The sequence below is a fragment of the Salvelinus alpinus genome, chromosome 35 (genome assembly GCF_045679555.1).
Source record: "Salvelinus alpinus chromosome 35, SLU_Salpinus.1, whole genome shotgun sequence".
NCBI lineage: Eukaryota > Metazoa > Chordata > Actinopteri > Salmoniformes > Salmonidae > Salvelinus > Salvelinus alpinus.
The window spans coordinates 15,775,243-15,796,273 of record NC_092120.1 but is presented as its reverse complement, the minus strand read 5'-3'; the positions used below and the strand labels follow the sequence as shown (position 1 = coordinate 15,796,273).

Genomic DNA, 21,031 nt, shown 5'->3' with positions numbered 1-21,031 from the left:
GGCAAGCCAGTTAAGAACAAATTCTTAATTACAATGACGGCCTACCGGGGAACAGTGGGTTAACTGACAGATTTTTACCTTGTCAGCTCGGGGATTTAATCCAGCAACCTTTTGGTTACTGGCCCAATATTCTAACCACTAGGATACCTGGCGCCGAAAAACAATGAAGTACTTTTTAACCCTATCCACTTTATATTGGCCCAGTGTTTGTTTTCATAATCTTACATAGCTGCTGCCACTCGCTGTTTATTATCTATGCATAGTCACTTTACCTCTACCTACATGTAAACTCAGCAAAAAAAGAAACTTCCTTTTTCAGGACCCTGTCTTTCAAAGATAACTCGTAAAAATCCCAATAACTTCACAGATCTTCATTGTAAAGGGTTTAAACACTGTTTCCCATGCTTGTTCAATGAACCATAAACAAGTAATGAACATGCACCTGTGGAACGGTCATTAAGACACTAACAGCTTACAGAAGGTAGGCAATTAAAGTCACAGTTATGAAAACTTAGGACATTAAAGAGGCCTTTCTACTGACTCAAAAACACCAAAAGAAAGATACCCAGGGTCCCTGCTCATCTGCGTGAACGTGCCTTAGGCATGCTGCAAGGAGGCATGAGGACTGCAGATGTGGCCAGGGAAATAAATTGCAATGTCCATACAGTGAGAAGCCTAAGACAGCGCTACAGGGAGACAAGACGGACAGCTGAACGTCCTCGCAGTGGCAGACCACGTGTAACAACACCTGCACAGCATCGGCACATCCGAACATCACACCTGCGGGACAGGTACAGGATGGCAACAACAACTGCCTGAGTTACACCAGGAATGCACAATCCCTCCATCAGTGCTCAGACTGTCCACAATAGGCTGAGACAGGCTGGACTGAGGGCTTGTAGGCCTGTTGTAAGGCAGGCATCACCGGGCAACAACGTCGCTTATGGGCACAAATCCACCATTGCTGGATCAGACAGGACTGGTAAAAAGTGCTCTTCACTTACGAGTCGTGGTTTTGTCTCACCAGGGATGATGGTCAGATTCGCATTTATCGTTGAAGGAATGAGCGTTACATCAAGGCCTGTACTCTGGAGCGGGATTGATTTGGAGGTGGAGGGTTCGTCATGGTCTGGGGTGGTATGTCACAGCATCATCGGACTGAGCTTGTTGTCATTGCAGGCAATCTCAACACTGTGCGTTAGAGGAAGACATCCTCCTCCCTCGTGTGGTACCCTTTCTTCAGGCTCATCCTGACATGACCCGCCTTGGTGTAACGCATGACAATGCCACCAACCATACTGCTCGTTCTGTGCGTGATTTCCTGCAAGACAGGAATGTCAGTGTTCTGCCATTGCCAGAGAAGAGCCCGGATCTCAATCCCATTGAGCACGTCTGGGACCTGTTGGATCGGAGGGTGAGGGCTAGGGCCATTCCCCCCAGAAATGTCTGGGAACTTGCAGGTGCCTTGGTGGAAGAGTGGGGTTACATCTCACAGCAAGATCTGGCAAATCTGGTGCAGTCTATGAGGAGGACATGCACTGCAGTACCTAATGCAGCTGGTGGCCACACCAGATACTGACTGTTACTTTTGATTTTCACCCCACTTTGTTCAGGGACACATTTTTCAATTTCTGTTAGTCACATGTCTGTGGAACTTGTTCAGTTTATGTCTCATTTGTTGAATCTTGTTATGTAAATACAAATATTTACACATGTTAAGTTTGCTGAAAATAAACACAGTTGACAGTGAGAGGACTTTTCTTTTTTTGCTGAGTTGATACATTCAAATCAAATTTTATTTGTCACATGCACCGAATACAACAGGTGTAGTAGACCTTACCGTGAAATGCTTACTTACAAGCCCTTAACCAACAATGCAGTTCAAGAAATAGAGTTAAGAAAATATTTACTAAATAGACTAAAGTTAACAAAAGTGACTATGCATAGATAATAAACAGTGAGTAGCACCAGTGTAAAACAAAAGGGGGGAGGGGGGGGGGGGGGGGTTCAATGTAAATAGTCCGGGTGGCCATTTGATTAATTGTTCAGCAGTCTTATGGCTTGGGGGTAGAAACTGTTAAGGAGCCTTTTGGACCTAGACTTGGTGCTCCGGTACCGCTTTCAGAGAGAACAGTCTATGACTTGGTTGACTGGAATTTTTGGGGCCTTCCTCTGACGGAAGGCCTGGATGGCAAAAAGCTTGGCCCCAGTGATGTTTTGGGCAGTACGCACTACCCTCTGTAGTGCCTTACGGTTGGATGCCAAGCAGTTGCCATACCAGACGGTGATGCAACCGGTCAGGATGTTCTCGATGGTGCAGCTGTAGAACTTTTTGAGGATCTGGGGACCCATGCCAAATCTTTTCAGTCTCCTGAGGGGGAAAAGGTGTTGTCGTGCCCTCTTCACGACTGTCTTGGTGTGTTTGGACCATGATAGTTTGTTGATGATGTGGACACCAAGGAACTTGAAACTCCGCTCCACTGGAGCCCTGTCATTAATGGGGGCCTGTTCAGCCCTTCTTTTCCTGTAGTCCACGATCAGCTCCTTTGTCTTGCTCACATTGAGGGAGAGGTTATTCTGGCACCAGACTGCCTGGTCTCTGACCTCCTCCTTGTAGGCTGTCTCATCATTGTTGTGTCGTCAGCAAACTTAATTATGGTGTTGGAGTCGTGCTTGGCCACGCAGTCATGAATGAACAGGGAGTACAGGAGGGGACTAAGCATGCACCCCTGAGGGGCCCCAGTGTTGAGGATCAGCGTGGCATATGTGTTGTTGCCTACCCTTACCACCTGGTGGCAGCCTGTCAGGAAGTCCAGGATCCAGTTGCATTGGGAGGTGTTTAGTTCCAGGGTCCTTAGCTTAGTGATGAGCTTTGTGGGCACTTTGGTGTTGAACGCTGAGCTGTAGTCAATGAACAGCATTCTCACATACATGTTCCTTTTGTCCAGGTGGGAAAGGGCAGTGTGGAGTGCGATTGAGATTGCGTCATCTGTGGATCTGTTGGTGCGGTATGCGAATTGGAGTGCCTCGAGGGTGTTCGGGATGATGGTGTTGATGTGAGTCATAACCAGGCATTCAAAGCACTCCATGGCTACAGACGTGAGTTTTACGGGGTGGTTGTCATTTAGGCAGGTTACCTTCACTTTCTTGGGCACAGGGACTATGGTGGTCTGCTTGAAATATGTAGGTATTACAGACTCGGTCAGGGAGAGGTTAAAATGTCGGTGAAGACACTTGCCAGTGATTCCGTGCAAGCTCTGAGTACACGTCCTGGTAATCCGTCTGGCCCCACGGCCTTGTGAATGTTGACTTGTTTAAAGGTCTTGCTCACATTGGCTACGGAGAGCATGATCACACAGTCGTCCGGAACAGCTGGTGCTCTCATCCATGCTTCAGTGTTGCTTGCCTCGCATTTAGCTCATCCGGTAGGCTCTGGGCAGCTCGCGGCTGTGTTTCCCTTTGTAGTACGTAATAGTTTGCAAGCCATGCCACATCAGACGAGCGTCAGAGCCGGTGTAGTAGGATTTAATCTTAGTCCTGTATTGATGCTTTGCCTGTTTGATGGTTCGTCCGAGGGCATCGTGTCCCGCTCCTTGAAAGCGGCAGCTCTAGCCTTTAGCTCGGTGCAGGTGTTGTCTGTAATCCATGGCTTCTGGTTGGGATATGTACTTAAGGTCACTGTGGAGATGATGTCGTCAATGCACTTATTGCATTGTTGGTTAATGGGCTTGTAAAGCATTTCACGGTAAGGTTGTATTCGGCGCAAATACATTACATTTTTTTACATAAAGATTTACATAAGCAGTTTATTAAGATTAGCTACTCCTTTAATTACACCATGAACTTTACCCTAGTTGACCCAAGAGCGGAACACATTTCTTGGGCTTTGTATCCAACTGAAATGGCAGGAGCACCAGCTTGTTCTCTGTGATTGGTTACAGGTCACTTTTGCTGACAGTCTTCATGTTCACATAATTTAATTGGATCCAACAATGGGCGATGTCGTTTAGACCCGCCTTCTTTCTTTCAATGGAATCACTAATAAAATCTTCCCGACCTTTCGTGCGTTACCGTTCTCCTAGCAGCAGGATATTATACTGGCAGTACGATCGCGGGTTTTCTTTTTCAAAATAACAGTCCCCTTGCAAAGACATACTAAACTTCGATTTTTCTTTAGCACTAGTGCAGTACACTGGTCACAGCATTGCAACCCACTCTGAAAAAAATTATTGATAATTTGACGTATTTTATTTGTAATATTGGATTATTTATACCAGTATGTTGAAAGCTATTGTGTAGGCTATATATATATTTAAAGAAATACACTTTTAATAAAACACAAACATCTTATTGGAAATCCTCAATAGAGTCTGCAAAACTTAAATGGGTCTTGTGCTGGGCAACTGGTTTTATACAGAGTACTGGTGACTCCTTACTCCACCCACTCATTTCACTGCAAAGCAATACACAGTATATGAGATACTTATTGGCTTGTAGAGAGAAAACTTGTCTGCCTGTCTCAACCAAAGTGGGGTGGGAAATACTCAGTAGGGTCTCCACTAACCAAATATGTGTGGTTTTTCAGGGGGACTGCTGCTGGCTGAGAATGAAGTCCTGCTGGGTATGTACAACACAGTCCCACTCCAAAACGAACCATAATATTTGCTTAGTAGAGACCCTACTGAGTATTTCCCACCTCACTTTAGCTGAAACAGGTAGAAAATGTATCTCTATGAGCCAATATGTAACCCATGTACAGTCTATTACAGTGTCTTGCATTGGGGGCTATTCGGGAGGGACAAATACCAGTGTCAATATTGTCTTTTTTTAATTATTTGTCTAAATATAAATAATTTCAAAACATATTTGGCATATGTTTTCATAAATTACTCATTGCATTTTCTTGTTGTCACAATATAAGTGGCTATTGATTACAATGAAATCTGTTTTGAAATACGTGCTTTTATTTTAAAGGTTTCATAACTACCATCCCGAAGTGACGTTATCATTTGTACTGCTAGCAGAATGCTAGTCCCTGCTTCTTGGGTGAAAGTTCGTTGTGGTGACTGGGTAGCTAGCTACTGTACGTTGCTGAACCGAAGAATCGCTAACAATGTCGCGGGTTCTTGTTGGAGTTAAACGTGTAATTGACTATGCTGTCAAGGTAGCTACTCCTCCACTGTCTTGTATTTAAAAGCAATTCAACATTTCACGTGCAGAATTTCCATTCGAGACTTCCTATGGCTATGGTAGCTAGCTAACTAACGTTACTAGCTAACGTAAGGTGGGTGGATGGATGAAGGGTTAGTTTAGCAAGCTAGCGTTCATTGTTTGAATGTCAAGTCTTCAACTAACAACCATACAGGGTTATCTAGGTAACAGTTAAGGTTAATTTGTCTAGCGTGCTACTCCTCGAATTGGAAAAACGATAAACGACTGTCAAAATTAAAAAAGAAAGCTAACAATACATTGTCACTGTATTGTGACAATGTATTGCACATGTTAAGCTACATGTATAATCCTCATTCAGGCTTCATCACAATGATTTAAAAACATATAATCAACTAGGTGTCACAGCATCAGAACAGTTAGATAGTAGGCTATCACTATCCAAGCCACTCATATCAGATAGTTCCAAGGTAATATATATATATTTTTGTAAAGGAAGCCTAGCACCATATCTATTACCAGTTATTTCATACTACAGTCTGAGCACTCTTGCTTCAGCTGCACCTAACTAGATCCCTGTAGCCGTCTCTCAGGGCACTCAGTTAAACTATGTTTCTACCCTTCCCAGTCCCATATGCTGCCCCAACTCTTATCAGACAGAGGTGGTGTGTGAGAGAGACATACACACAGTCTTTGCCAGTCATGTATTATGAGGTGACTAATGTATATGGGATGGACTTATTGATAGAATTTGGGCGTTTTAAAAGGTTTATTTACCATGGCTGTTCAATACTATTGGGTTAGTGGCAGGCTTTCAAACGTGTTCCAGAATAGGTTTGACTGCCTCACAAATTCAATTGGAAAGCTCAGAGCACACCTACATCGGGCCCACAGCAACTATTTACAAGTGCCCAGACTGCACAGTGTCCCCACACTCAACTCTGGCACATTGACTGCCTGCACTTCATGTCTCCAGCCTCTGTCTTTGTCTGTTTAGTTGTTTGTCTGTCTCTCTCTGACCCTTCTGAGTGACTATCCAGTAGTCGCTTATGTTCAGTAGGGCAAAGCTCTTTGAAACTGAATTAGCATTTCTTATTGGAGTTCAGGTAGTCCCATTGTTTTTCAGTCAGTTTTTTTCTGTTTGGTGCCTAATGAAGACTTCCCTGCCCTCTCCCTTAGATCCGCGTGAAGCCCGATCACAGCGGGGTGGTGACAGATGGCGTCAAGCACTCCATGAACCCCTTCTGTGAAATTGCCGTGGAGGAGGCCGTCAAACTCAAGGAGAAGAAGTTCATCAAAGAGGTGGTGGCCGTCAGCTGTGGGCCCACGCAAGTAACGGTAAGAGTGACGTGGTGCTCTGGCCTGGCGATGCCATTTTGAAGACGGGCGGATTCAACGATGCAAAACATTTTCCTTATTCTACATGACATTATACATATCTGTTTTACTCAATTCATTTCTACCTTTACGTTTCTATCCGAACGTTCTGTAGCATTAGGCTACATCCTTAACAGGCCTTCAATAGCTAACATTTGGAGGGAAGCTTTGGATCTTGTTTCTTCATTAGGATAGCGGTCCTGAGTATGTTTTCATTCTATTGTAAGAAGGATTCTGCAGTTGGTCACCTCCAACTTGACTGTGCTAATGATTGTATTATTCTGTTATTGTTCTCAGATGGTGTTCTTATATAATTTTGAGAACCCTACCGCTCAAGTGTTTGTATTGTGTGTGTGTGTGTGTGTGTAGGAGACCATCCGTACTGCACTGGCCATGGGGTGTGACCGCGGCATCCACGTGGAGGTCTCAGGAAAAGACTACGAGGCCATGGGACCCCTGCAGATCTCCAAGATCTTTGCTGCCCTGGCCAAGAAGGAGGAGGCCTCACTCGTCATCCTGGGCAAACAGGTCATCCGATGCAATAGATTGTGCCACTGCCACACCAATGCCAGTTGACTTTGAAATCGAACCTCATCATCTCATGCAATGCTCACTGATTGTGTTGGTATTTTTTGACAGGCCATTGACGATGACTGTAACCAGACGGGTCAGATGACGGCAGCCATGTTAGACTGGCCACAGGTCAGTAGTGGTTTCTTGTTGTAATCCTTTTTCTCAGCAGGAATCACTAAACTGATATCAGAGCATAGAGGCCTTGTTAACTGCTGACTTGGATACCATTGCTGTCCGGACCAGGACCTTTTCTCATGGTCTTTATAAGCATTAGCATATCGACGTAATGTCAGGTGAAGAGACCAGCTGAACTAGCAGGCCTTAGATTATGTCACTACAGTCAACACAGTCTGCACTGAAAAGTAGACCAAAGGCCAAATAAAGGGCAAAATTAGGGTGTATTTACATGGTTAAACCACCAGATGTCACACTTGGATTGCCTCGTGGCCTACAACGGGTTTACAATTGTCAGGTAACAAAAACAAAGCCTTCTTTCCATTTAAGTTAACTTGATAATTTCAGATACTATTTCATCTCAATGTGGATTATGACATCTACTAAATGTAGGACCTCACATTCTTGCAGGGCACGTTTGCCTCTGAGGTGACCATCGATGGGGAAAAGGTGAAGGTGGTGAGGGAAATCGATGGTGGTCTAGAGACCATCAAAATTAGCATGCCAGCCGTCCTCACAGCAGACCTTCGACTCAACACCCCCAGATACGCCACCCTGCCCAACATCATGGTAATACACACAATGTACATTTACTCAAAGTGTACACACACACACAAACACAAAAACACTTTAATTTCTCATCTCCTTCTCCCTCCACCTCCCAGAAAGCCAAGAAGAAGAAGATAGCCACCATGAAGCCAGCGGACCTGGGGGTGGACATGGTGTCGCGGGTGGAGGTGTTGAGGGTGGACGAGCCCCCAACGAGACTGGCCGGAGTGAAGGTGGAGACGGTGGATGACCTGGTTGCCAAACTCAAGGCAAACGGAACAATCTAGAGGCCCTGTGGGAGCCACAGGGGGAGTGCAGGGGACACACAGAGGGGTGAGTCTCAAAACCTAAAACAGTATGACTGTTTGAGATAATATCGGTAACCCATTAGAAAATGTCTGATGGATTCTCAGCATGACAGAGCACTGATGAATTTCAAGTTCATGTAACAACTTACCCTTGTGAATCATATGCTTCTTCCACCAAATTGCCTCACACCTTTGCCATAGTGTGCTGTACTTGACCAAGCTCAGTGTTTCTGTCTCTATTTGGCTGTAATATGTAATTCCCCCCTTTCTTTTGCAGGTCTCTGTTTGAGAGATGGAACAAAGTAATTTAGCAAACGTGGAGGACTGGTTGCATAATGCAGAACCCGTCGCCACCCGGCCCTCTGTGTTTAACTCCGACTTCCATGATAGTAGCCTACTGACCTGGAATGAAGGGATACTGAGAAACACTGTTCTATAGGAACCCACACAGCCCAGAGGGTGAAGAAGAGGGCCTGTTATTGTGCAATTTAATTCACATGGTACATCTGTATTGTAATTAATGTATCTTCTCTGTGAGTGTAGCTAACTAGTTAAGGAGGACCTAGACTCAAAAAATGCACAACTTCCAAGCCAGTAATGTAAGTCAGTAACTTTTATTCACCCATGTTTCTGTATGTGTTGCACTGTACATTCAAGAGTGTCACAATAAAATGTTCATCTGTAACGTGGACCTTTGAAAATTCTATCATGAAACCCTACATTGACACATCTGTGCTATGCAGTTTGAGTTGGATGCTATGTGTAAATAAAGTTGCAGAGCTGAATGTGCATTCAGGGTGTGTGATATGTCTACTGACTTGGTTTGTATAAAGTTTATATAAATATAATTATTTCTGGGTTGGGTGGCAGTTCCGGTTGAACAGTGTCTCTCAGTAGATATGGGAAAATGATAAAAAACACACACAAAGTTGACCTTTTACCATAAGCGCCTCTTCTGTTTAGATCGTACAGGATCCTACCATAACAATAAAGATCTATTTTTAATATCTAGATCTGCTGTTTTCCAGTGTCATTCTATGTTGCGGTATTCTGTCTTTCCACATCAGTGTTTTGGTTTTAAGATGGGCTCTTGAGTAGCTAGTACTTGGCAACAACCATCCAGTCTCTGACAATGTTTGTTTATTCCACGTGTAACTGTGTTGTTGTTTGTGTCGCACTGCTTTGCTTTATCTTGGCCAGGTTGCAGTTGTAAATGAGAACGTGTTCTCAACTAGCCTACCTGGTTAAATAAAGGTGAAATAATAAATTAGAGTGCATGTTCCGAACCCCCTAAATCCCTGGGGGATTTAGACCAGACACTTTGGAAAAGGATTGTATCACATTGATCGATATGGGAATTTGGTTAGCGTCTTTCAGAAAAAGTGTATCGTCAGCCAGCTGGCTTATCTTTACCAGCTATGGAGATACATTGTACAGGACTATTATTTAAATAATTTGTAAGAAGTTGGGTGATTAATAAAAACAGATATGGAGAGATAGGACAGCCTTGCCTAATTTCTCTCTTTAACTCAAATCTAGGTGAGGTGCTGTATTTCAATTTGATAGAGCTGTTACCATTTGTATAGAGAGTATTAATAGATTTACAGAAAAAATCCCCAAAGCCAAGTCTCTTAAGGGAGTGGAAGAGGAACTGATGCTCTACTGTGTCAAAAGCTTTATAAAAATCTAAAAATAATATGAAGCTATCCTCAGTTATTAGGTCTCAGTAGTCAAGTATGTCTAATACTAGTCTGACATTGTTCGAAATATGTCTGTTCCTCATGAAGCCAGACTGTGTTTCATCAATGATTGCATCCAGGACTTCTTTAGTTATCTTTGCAAGTAGTAAGGCTAATATCTTATAGTAATTATTAAGAAGACAAATTGGATGCCAGTTATTGATGAGCAGCACTTATTTTTTAGGCTTAGGTGTTATTATCAGTGTTATTAATCCCTGACTCATTGTAGGAGGGAGAACATTGTTTTTAAGACTGTAAAAAGACTTCAAATTGTTCAGAAAATAATTTGTACAATTCTGAAGTAATTGCATCAACACCTGGTGATTTATTGTTCTTTAGATGTTTGATAGACTATAATCTCTTCAATTTTGATGGGTTCATCACACTGTTTAGATTCTATATCACTGATAGAGTGAACATTATTCAGAGAGTCAGAAAACATATCTGTGGATTCCTGACAGTATGTAGAGGTATACAATTTCCTGTAAAAAATTGCTACAGTGTTTAACGCTTAATTTTTGGTCATCTGTAATAACAGCATCAATGTTTAACTTATGGATAGTGTTATTTGTAGAGTGAAATTTCTCAAGTCTAAAGAAATAGGATAAATTCTGTTCCCCCCTCAAGACATTTTTTCCTAGACCTAATAAAGGCTCCTTCTGCTTTTAATCTATATATATTATCCAGTTTATTTTGTAACTCAATCAATTCCATATTCTCCTCCCCGAGAGGCCGGCGGGGGACCTCTGAGAAAGGGAAGTTATCTTAATGATCACCTTTTCCTCCTCAGCTCTTCTGGTCTTAGCAAGATTACTACCATATTTTCTAAGGTATTTGGACACCTCAACTTTAAATTAAAGAACTCCCAGTTCTTGCAATAAGATTTTTCTTCACAACCCCTTTCCCAAAAGTAGCGTAGCGTCTCGATTGAATACAGGCGGTTGACGTCAACAATCTCAAAATTGATTAGAATATTGAGATGTATCCACCAATCCAAAGAAAGGATAGGCGAGAGCTAGGCAGCCCAGCCGCGCCGCTTTGTGAACAACAACTCCCGTTGTTGGTTTCTCCCAGAGGACAAGTGTCATAGGCGATGGAAAGAATGCAGTCCAACCTGTTACCTTTCATTAATCAGGTCAATCTGTTACAATGGACCTGAAACACTGGGTAATCACCAGCCTACACCTTTTTATTTTGTGTCAACGTAACGTCTAGGTGACTGCAAAATAAATCATATTTCCCTGCTTTCTCACATTACTGTATGGTTGAATATGCCATTCTAGACTAGTTTACCTGTAGATGTTGATATAGTAAAGGACTGTCCCACCTCAAAGCTCAACAAGCACAGTCACTTTTGCATTGTTTATTGAAAGTTTGCCTGTAAAAGTAAAGCCTACGTTAACCAATATTTTACCAATCAAGGCTTTGACATCGACACAGGTGAATTGCTCTCGAATCTTGATGACAGTTAGCCCGGACAGCTCGACAGTGAAGCTAGGTTGAGTGCAATAGAGGACACAACACAGGAGTTATTGTATTACTTACTTGTCCATCGAACTTTCCCATTGACTTTACCCAGATTTCTTTGGTGGTATCTTAAAAAGCTAAAATGTGGAATATTTTTATGTGAAAGCTGTGAGCAATTTATGGTTTCGGATTTCGTGGATTTCTCTTTGAAGTTAACAAAAAAAATATGTCCTCGCACCAGTTTGGTGTCCACAAATGGCACATTTTTAATTTAACTCTATTGATATTTGTGATTGGAGGTAAGTTTCAATTTATCATGCTGTTTAATTTTACATGACGTGCCAATAAACAAAACTAGCCTGCTTTTCTATAGGCCTACACCATATTGTAAACCTATAAATTATACAATAAAGAAATTATTATTTATTCACCCAATTAACTACCCAATAAATTGTTACCATATAGAATGTATCACGAGGGGATTGAGATCCTGTCTTTTGTAGGATTTAGTTAAAAGTTTTTACCCTTTATCAACTTTGTATTAATGTTAACATTTCCATTCATTATTTGCGTCATTATGATCAACTACAGGTGTAAACTGTGATTTGACCATCTCTCCCCCGGGACCCTCACTGGTCAACAACACTGTTGGCAGCAATGTGACTCTGGTAGTGACCATCAGTGGTGCACCACATTTTACCTGGTTTTACATGTATCTTGGCTGTAGTTAATGTCATATGATATGGAACATCCCTGTAAGTACTGCTCAACGCTGATTTCTCTCCTTCCGTTGCTTTGAAGGCTTTGTCATCCAGATGAGCGGACCAGACCTCCTCACTGTCACTAAAAATGGCAGCCGAAAGGAAAAGAGACACAGAGGGATTTCGGAGCATTCAGCAGAGGCCCGGTTCCTCTCGAAGCACTGATATCTCTGTTCTGGATCCCAAATCCACATACTACTTCTGGGTCATCCCCATTGCTGGCAGAACTCAGGGGGAACCATCAGCAGTGCAGAGAATTGGACCCGGTATTTGAACTGACTTGGATAATATTCCTATTCAGATCAGATTGTTTGGGAGGTGCTAATCTGGTTGCCACTTACTAGAAGGCTTGGCATTGTTCCATGTGAAGCAATGAATTCATTTCTTTGTAAGATAGTCTGTTGTATTGTTGAAAGAGACTGGGAAATGACCTGTATGTTAACATAAATGGAAACCTCTACATGATACTGGTAAAGTTAAACTTATAGTCAACATTATGCTTCCACGTCACCTTTGACACATCAGTGGAGAGTAGGCTCTGTGCTGCTCTAACAGATTGTATTGTGTCTGTGCTGGTATGACAGGTGGCCTGAGCAGACCACAGATTATAGGCCTCGCTGTCGGGAGCCCCTGTAGCCTCCTCTTCTTCCTCCTCCTCATCGGCCTCATATACCTCTGTGTCTACTGCTGCAGGAAGAAACGTAGGAGCACTACTCTCAATCCCCTGATCTTCCTTCCATTTGTATTATCACATCCGGAATCAGGTGTTCACTATAAAATGGTGGTCAACAGAACAGATATCCCGTGCCCAGAGCAGTAGAGAAGGTAATGTCAATAACTGGGGAAATTTGTTATTGCACAAATGTCATGTTCCTACTAGTATTTAGAACTGCCCCCCCCCCCCCCCATGCAGCTGGTGTCAACCCAACCAGACATAAACACTCCCACCCACCTGCTGACTGGAGGACTCAAACCACTGCCTGATTACAACAGAATAGCATTACATGCGGTAATTCACCCCGCATTGTCATGACATACACTTATAAAATACCTGAAGTACACATCAGGGCCCGTATTCACAAAGCATCTCAGAGTAGGAATGCTGATCTAGGATCAGTTTTGCCTTTTAAACCATAAAGAATAAGACTCCTTCTCTGAAATGCTTTGTGAATATGGGCCCTGTGGAATTGCTATTGGGTTAGAACTGTTATATAGAAATGTAGGAGAGTGACATACAAGATGTCTATTCAGAAATGATTTACCAGCCATGCTTTGTATCTGATATCTTTTCCAGGCTCCGTCTGAACGGACAATCCCTCTCCCCACCTTTGTCGCTCCTCCCCCTGTGAGAACTGCCACAATTGTGTAAACGGAATAAAACTGTTATTTTCACTGTGATGTGCAATATTTCATGTCCTAAATGTTTTTATGTTATATTCTTCATATTATTTTATCACTAACGTGAAAAGCTCTTATGTATGTGAGGTTGATCAATATGGGGATATGTTGCTCTCTGTAACTGCAGAACTGACTATGGTGTTTCTTAATCAAAATTGTGTTTCTGCTTCAACCAAGTTGAATATACACCAGTCTCTGTGATCAGCAAACTTTGTACTGATATTTATTTTAAATAAATCTTATACAAATGACAGTGTCTATTGTATAGATACACTGAGTGTACACAACATTATGAATACTTACTCTTTCCATGACAGACTGACCAGGTAAATCCAGGTGAAAGCTATGATCCCTTATCGATGTCACTTGTATAATCCAGTTCAATCAGTGTAGATTAAGGAGAGGGGATGGGTTAAAGAAGGATTTTTAAGCCTTGAGACAAGGATTGTGTACATTATGTGTGCCATTCAAAGGGTGAATGGCAAAACAAAAGATTTAAGTGCCTTTGAACGGGGTATGGTAGTAGGAGACAGGCATACTGGTTTGTATCAAGAACTGCAACGCTGCTAGGGTTTCTCACACTCAACAGTTTTCCATGTGTGTCAAGAATGGTCCACCATCGAAAGGACATCCAGACAACTTGACACAACTGTGGGAAGGTGTCAGAGGAAAGGTGTCAGAGGAAACACCGTACACCTGGCGACTGTGTCAGCGTGCGGCCCGCCACAGGCGTCACTAGGATATCCCTGCCGGCCAAACCCTCCCTAACGACGCTGGGCCAACTGTGCGCCGCCCCATGAGCCTCCCGGTCGCGGCCAGCTGCGACAGAGCCTGGGCTCGAACCCAAAATCTCTAATGGCACAGCTAGCACTGTGATGCTGTGCCTTAGACCACTGCGCCACTCGGTAGGCCTTAGAGTTACTTTATTAATCCCAACTTGGGAAATTGTTATCACAGCATGCATCATCAACAACAGAACCTACAACAATGACCAACACATGATCAAAAATAAATCCCCATTAAGACAAAGGCACATGCACCAACCATAGTATCCCTAAAAAAATGATTCAAATTCTGTTTCATATCCTACTCTGGGAAAACAGGCAACAAGATTTTCCAATAGAAAGACCTCATAAAACAGTTATTCCATTACCCTCATTAAAAAGCCTCATGGTTGTGGGTAAAAATGACCATTTAAACCTCTGTGGAACATCTGGGCAGGATAAACCTGGTACTGAAGCTGCTCCTATGTTTTGTACATTCAGTCTGATGTAATTGCAATGCCGTCCAGTCAGTTACTCAATATCCCGTTTTTTTAAACACTTTTTAAGCAACCAATGACAATTGATATTTTAAGAAATTCCTTTTTTCGCCAATTTACAAGTTTCATAACTTGGGGATTATTACAGTTCATATAACCACTCTGTTCTGGTTAAGGGTTTCTTATGGTTGTGCCCCTGGTACACATAAACATGGACATCTCTGACAACCACTTTCAAATCCATTTCTATCCTCTGCTCTTTCAAAAGAGTTCAACAATGAACATGGTGAAATGTCTGGACGCCCATCAAGCTGTTGTAACTTAGTAAAAAGTCAAATTATACTTTGTAATAGAGTTATGACCTTGAGGGACATTGCTACATGTCCTCCTGGGCTGCTCTTAAAGTTAACCACGATGCTCTTGGATAGTTTCTTCTCTTTCTCTTCTCCTAGAAGGTATTTCTAAATACTTTGTAAGCTTGCGAGTATAGTACATCAACTAGTACTGCTGTTATAGAAGTGCTGTATGTCTATGTGGTTTCAGATGGTTGAGGTGTGGAAGGTGGCAACATTGTGACCACTCTTGGGCATGAGAAGCAGAAGAAGGTAGACATCAAGGTCACTTCAGTGTCATTTCCAAGAGCAACGGTCATCAGTGGAAGACACGGACAGGACTACTGAGGTATGTTACCAAATGCAGCCGAATATATTTTGTTAGAAACATTTCGTGAGCAGTTGCAATGCATTTACATTTCTCAGAAATGTCAACGACTGTATTGGACTGTTATTATTGAATGATTGCGTCTAGACAAAGGCATGCTGTGTTTTGTTTTCTCTTTCTGCCTCAGATTTTTCATATTGGAGAAATCGGCAGTAGCTGAAAGAGTAGTCTTACCAGTTACATTTTGGTCACAGTTTATCTGCGCTTGAGTGACATTTTGTCCTCCAGATTCAATAGGATTTCCAGAGTCTAATTCTAATGATGTCATCCATTTATGCAGGTGCATCAGTCATGATAACGCTCAGAAAACATGTGTTCCTCTGCTATACTCTCCAAGGTAGGTCTACTTTATACCTCATTGATGATGACTGTTTGTGCCTGCTCACAATGGGCATTTATCATGCCTCAAGTTGAGAGGTAAATGTTTACAAAAATGATCATGATGTCCTTAGCCTTGAATGGGTGTACAATCTGGTCGATAAGACATTGTATTGTCTTCTGTTTCTACGATAAATGTACATTGGATCTTTATATTCTCAATATCATCACGAAATTGCTGATACATTTGAGCCCGCAAATTAAACGTTTTCTGGACGTTGTTTAATTACTCTAGCATATACGACAGCTATCAAACAATACTCATTAAATGTCTGTCACTCTCTCATTTCTTTTCACCCTCTCTCTTTCTGTCCAGTGGTGTGGTGTGTGTTGGTAGTGGCCGAGGAGTGGACCGTGACCATTCCTAATCAGATATCTGGCCTGATGGGGTCTTGTGTCCTCATCCCCTGTTCCTTCACACACCCCAGCGCTTACATCCCCACTAATGTCACCTGGTACCAGTACTCCAAGCTGCCTGGTAAATACCCAGTCGTCTTTAGCCGCACCAAACCCGTGGATATCATAGAGCTCTACAGTGGTAGAACTGAACTGGTGGGAAGGGCCTCTGATGGAGACTGCAGCCTGATGATCAATGGAATGAGATTAGAACATAACGGAGAGGACATTTACCCCTGGGTTGATGAGGTCAGCAAGTCTGTCTTTGCCTTCTTTCAGTGGAGGGTGACACTGGAGGTTACAGGTAATGAATTATGCAAAACCTGACCAAAGGCTCTTGAAAATGGATTGAGATTTTCTTTATTAACCAAACATTATAAAAACAAGAATCCAAAATAAAATTTGTCTTACTGTAGTTTTTTTGGTTACATGTTAGCAGACTACTGCGAGGAATGACTGATAACACAATGAGTGAACCCATTGTCAGTGTCTTAGACTTAGTGTCTCTTGTTACTCCCAGATACAGCACCAAGGCCACAGCTGTCGGTCAGTGAAGAGCAGAGGGAAGGGGGCAACATCACTGTTTCCTGTGCTGTCCTCCACACCTGCCCCTCCTCCCCTCCCTCCCTCTCTTTCGGGGACCAGAGGGGGGTGGTCCAGGGGTACCACACCGAGGAGATACAGGGTCGATGGCGCGTCCTCTCCACCATCTCGTTTGTGGCCCGAGCAGAGGATCATGAGAAAGTGGTGGCGTGTAACGTGACACATCCAGGAGGCCAGACAGCTGCAGGGGAGGTGGTGCTCGACGTGAGCTGTGAGTCTCAGCTAGAGTCGCTCTACAATCCTCTTACTGTTTGTTTCTATTCACTGTGTATATTATCATTCAAATTGTAGCATTACATCAGCTAACAGAGGTCTTTGAGTGAGGTTCTAGATCTGCACAGCAGATGTTGCGGTATCACAGTAGGAGCTTTGCTTTTTAGGCTGGGAACATTCTGTGATACAACTTGGGACATAGGAACATCAGATTAGAAAACTAGGAGCAATTCCCTCAACAATAACGCATGATGATCTCCATTTTAAGGCCCACTGTGATATTTCCAGCATCTCTCCTTTGCCCCTCTTCTCTCTCAGATGCCCCCAGGTCTGTGAGTGTCTCAGGGGGAAGCACTGTGGTCCAGGTTGGCACTAACCTGTCCCTGTCCTGCGTCAGCGATGCCAACCCCCCTGCTAGCTCCTACCTGTGGTACTTGCTGAGAGATGGCCTGGTCATGCCACTGAACCACAGCACAGAGACCGCTGCGGTTACAGACTTGCACCCAGACGAGAATGCGTTCCACTGCACAGCTATCAACACTCTGGGGAGGTCAAAGCCCTCCTCTAGTTTTGTGGTCACTGCAGAATGTGAGTTTTAGGTTGATCTGAGGTTTATTGAATGGATACGTGGATTTAGTGTCTTGAAATCAAATCTATTCCAATGGAAAAATGTATTAAAAAGATAAAATGTATTTGTCCAGAGTTATTCCACCACTACAAATTGCTGACCATGGAGGACTACTACTGCCAACATATGGACTGTGAGATTTTGTTTAATGTGAATTAGGCCTAAATGTGAACTTTTATTGATAGCTAATGGAACTAACAGTAAACATATTTTAATTCTCCAGACAAGCCATCTATATTAGCAAACTCCAGCTGCTCCTACCACGCTGGCCAAGTCATCTGCAGGTGTCAGGCCCGGGCTCGACCAAGGGCCAAAGTGCTGTGGATGGTGGATGGAGGACCCCTGTTCCCTGGCTCTGACCCAACCACCTCCCCCCAGAACCACACGGTGATGGATATCTGGGCTGCAGACGGCACCTATGAAAATGTGTCTGTCACCTGTCTGGTCAACAACACACATGGCTATGATAAGCTTCTCCTGAGTGTATTTGTGAAAGGTATTATGAAAATGTCCTCAGTGGTATATGAGGGTCTCCTTTTGTAATGGTCATTATTATTTGAATATGTAGTATGAATTATGTTCAATTAAAGAAATTAGAGATTGTACACTCAGTTGTGACACTTTCCACAATGCTTTTTCTATTCAACATAATGGAACTTGCTGGAATTATTTTCGAAGATAATGTCACTGTGAGAGCTATTGGATACCATTTTAACATAGCTGTATTTCCTCCATTTTTTGTCTTCACCAGCACCACCCACCAATGTGTCCATCAGCCAGCTCCCAGCCCGGCCTCTGGAGGGAGAAAAGGTTACTCTGTCCTGTCTGGGTCACGGCCACCTCCCAATCAGTTCCTACAGGTGGTACCGTGTGTTCGGGGAGCAGTCAGTCCTGCTTAGAGAGGATTCTGGGAGTTTGAGTCTCTCTGTGACCAGAGACGTGGGGCAGTTCCGCTGTTCTGCTCTGAACGAGATGGGAGAGTGCAGTTCAGACACCATGGCTGTGAACGTTGAGTGTATGTATTATTATCCCATAAACGTTTATGTAACCATCTTATAAACCATCTTATATATGGACGTTTGCCATAGTCATTTTGTCATTTTCTCTCTTTCCATTTATCTTCCTCTCTTTTAGACGCACCAGCTATACTTCCCCTCTCCTTCTGTTCTGTGAATGATGGGGAGGTGAGGTGTGAGTGTGTGGTGGACTCTCACCCTGTGGCGCAGATCATTTGGACACCATGGAGCATTCAGGACAATCAGACTCACAACATCACTGACCTGCTCAACTGGAGGATCCTGAGGTCCATTCTCATTGGGACCAAGGTTGATGACATGGGTGACGTCCTCTGCAATTCAACCAATGAGCATGGGAGTGCCTTCCTTAAACTCCCATTCATTGGTAAGTTTGGCCTTATCTGAGTGGAGGACATAGGGTAATTGGCAAAATGCTAAACAAACCAATATCTAAAGGACAGTATTTGTAGTGAAATGTGTCATCTTTATCCAGCAGAAGTTATACCATATTCACCACAATGTAGTGAAGAGAGTCGGATAAATTGAAAGAGTGAAATGAAGCTGGAGTGTTATCGTGTCGTATCGCTACTGTAGCGTCTAGCTTGCCCTAATGTACCTTTGGAGCTTAAATAATTCCAGCCGATATTTAATGTGAATGTAGAACATTAGAAAGCTCCAAGTAGTAAGACTGATGATCCCTTTGTGGATTTTTCGATAGCAGGTGAAACGTCCACCCAGCGGTCCCTGTTCTACGGAGGAGTTGGGGGCGCCCTGTTGCTGGTGCTCTCCTTCGCCTCCTTTTTAGTTTGGAGATTTTACTCCACCAAGAGGTGAGCACGACCATAAAACATCATAAATTACTGATCTTATAAACACATCCGGCTTCATAACCAATATTGCACACCACACGGAGTATACCAAACATCAGGAACACCTTCGTAATATCCCCTTTTGGCCTCAGAGCAGCCTCAATTCGTCGGGGCATGGATGCTACGAGGTGTCGAAAGCCTTCCACAGGGATGCTGGCGCATGTTAACTCCAATGCTTCCCACAGTTGTGTCAGAATATGAGATGGTAGGGTTTATTAGGGATGCGGGCGAGATAGTGATTGGCAGAACAGGGGATCAAACCATTGCCTCCAGGGGATATGTGGTACAAGGACAGCAGCACTACCTGTCTTTTCAAACAGCTTATACACTACATTTACATTGACACTTTAGTCATTTCGCAGATGTACTTATCTAGAGCGATTTACAGTAGTGAGAGCATACATTTTCATACTGGTCCCCTGTGGGAATCGGACCGATAACCCTGGCATTGCAAGACCATGCTCTACCAACTGAGCCACCCATGACACTCATTTTCACAATTTCACACTATTATTCACACTATTAGTGTGGAAAAATATATATTAAACATAGCAAAATCAGGGTTTGGACTGCACTACCCATTAAACAATAATGTCAGCGATGTCATCTAATAACTGTGGTCTTACCTTCACAGAAGAGATTGCCGTGTTGCACTGGAGGATGTTGAGCTGAAGGGGGCACTGCAGGTGATACACAATGATCCTACTGACTGCCCAGGTAATACACTCACTCTGATGGTGTCAGACGAGGACTTCCACTATAATGTTTATGACACCGGGTACAGTGTCCAAGTTTAAAATGGCCGTCTCCTCCTTCGTATAATGCTGGGAGGATAATATTTGGAGATGGGAGATATTACAAAACACATTAGCACACAGACCAATAGATATGGAAAGATGTTTATTAGAACAAGAGGTCAGTGAGGACTGGACTCGGGAACATCTTTGAATGCTCATCGTAGACTCATTTCCTGTGTTTCTTTAGGCAGCCCAGAGGCCCGTGTTCACTGGATTTGAGGTCCATGAGGCCTGGAGCTAAATAACTGGGAGACAGACACACAGCCAGTTCTGTTTCAGTTCTGTGTTGGTACAGATCACCGGTGTATTTACTTACCATACAATTCTTTCTCCTTGAATTCTGGGCATGAATGCTAATATTTAATTAAGCTCCTTAATGACTGATCAAACCATTTTGTCTGACTGCAAGCTATCTAATATACATATATTGAAATACTGTGTAAATAATAATTTTGTAATTACTTAGCAACAGATCATTTTGAATAAATTAAAAGTGACCATCAGTGCGTCATGATGATACTGCTTATGTATGTTGACATTGTGTGTGTGTGAGCAGGTGCATACGAGTGCGTGTCAATGCGTGCGTGAGCGAGCGAGATGGAGAGTGGGAGTTCATTTAAGCCATGCGTGTGGTC

The 21,031-nt window shown here is 43.1% G+C and overlaps 2 protein-coding genes across 3 annotated transcripts; both read left to right on the top strand.

Moving 5' to 3' along the window:
- Positions 1-4,995: 4,995 nt before the first annotated feature.
- Positions 4,996-9,163, top strand: LOC139564177 (electron transfer flavoprotein subunit beta-like). Of its 2 annotated transcripts, none has more exons than XM_071383436.1 (7): positions 4,996-5,164; positions 6,349-6,507; positions 6,916-7,074; positions 7,186-7,248; positions 7,705-7,863; positions 7,959-8,175; positions 8,428-9,163. In XM_071383436.1, exons 1-6 carry the CDS (start codon positions 5,114-5,116, stop codon positions 8,127-8,129), a joined length of 762 nt encoding a protein of 253 aa, XP_071239537.1. In that variant the 5' UTR covers positions 4,996-5,113; the 3' UTR covers positions 8,130-8,175; positions 8,428-9,163. The 2 variants fall into 2 exon arrangements, with proteins under 2 accessions (XP_071239537.1, XP_071239538.1); XM_071383437.1 differs by lacking the exon at positions 4,996-5,164 and adding an exon at positions 5,223-5,284.
- A 3,042-nt stretch (positions 9,164-12,205) lies between these two features.
- Positions 12,206-20,637, top strand: LOC139564108 (myelin-associated glycoprotein-like). The gene is made up of 11 exons (XM_071383306.1): positions 12,206-12,383; positions 12,702-12,818; positions 16,191-16,574; positions 16,791-17,084; positions 17,405-17,674; positions 17,938-18,210; positions 18,466-18,729; positions 18,849-19,115; positions 19,449-19,560; positions 20,234-20,285; positions 20,584-20,637. The coding sequence occupies exons 1-11, from the start codon at positions 12,206-12,208 to the stop codon at positions 20,635-20,637; spliced, it is 2,265 nt and encodes a 754-aa protein (XP_071239407.1).
- The last annotated feature ends 394 nt before the right edge of the window (positions 20,638-21,031 follow it).

What these genes read in the sequence shown, in the direction of transcription:
- LOC139564177 (XM_071383436.1), top strand. Translation starts at nt 5,114, where the DNA reads ATGTCGCGGGTTCTTGTTGGAGTTAAACGTGTAATTGACTATGCTGTC. An exon ending in TAATTGACTATGCTGTCAAG is followed by an intron (nt 5,165 to 6,348) that starts GTAGCTACTCCT and finishes CCTCTCCCTTAG; the next exon opens with ATCCGCGTGAAGCCCGATCA. An exon ending in CCACCCTGCCCAACATCATG is followed by an intron (nt 7,864 to 7,958) that starts GTAATACACACA and finishes TCCACCTCCCAG; the next exon opens with AAAGCCAAGAAGAAGAAGAT.
- LOC139564108 (XM_071383306.1), top strand. Translation starts at nt 12,206, where the DNA reads ATGGCAGCCGAAAGGAAAAGAGACACAGAGGGATTTCGGAGCATTCAG. An exon ending in CATGGCTGTGAACGTTGAGT is followed by an intron (nt 18,730 to 18,848) that starts GTATGTATTATT and finishes CCTCTCTTTTAG; the next exon opens with ACGCACCAGCTATACTTCCC. An exon ending in CCTTAAACTCCCATTCATTG is followed by an intron (nt 19,116 to 19,448) that starts GTAAGTTTGGCC and finishes ATTTTTCGATAG; the next exon opens with CAGGTGAAACGTCCACCCAG.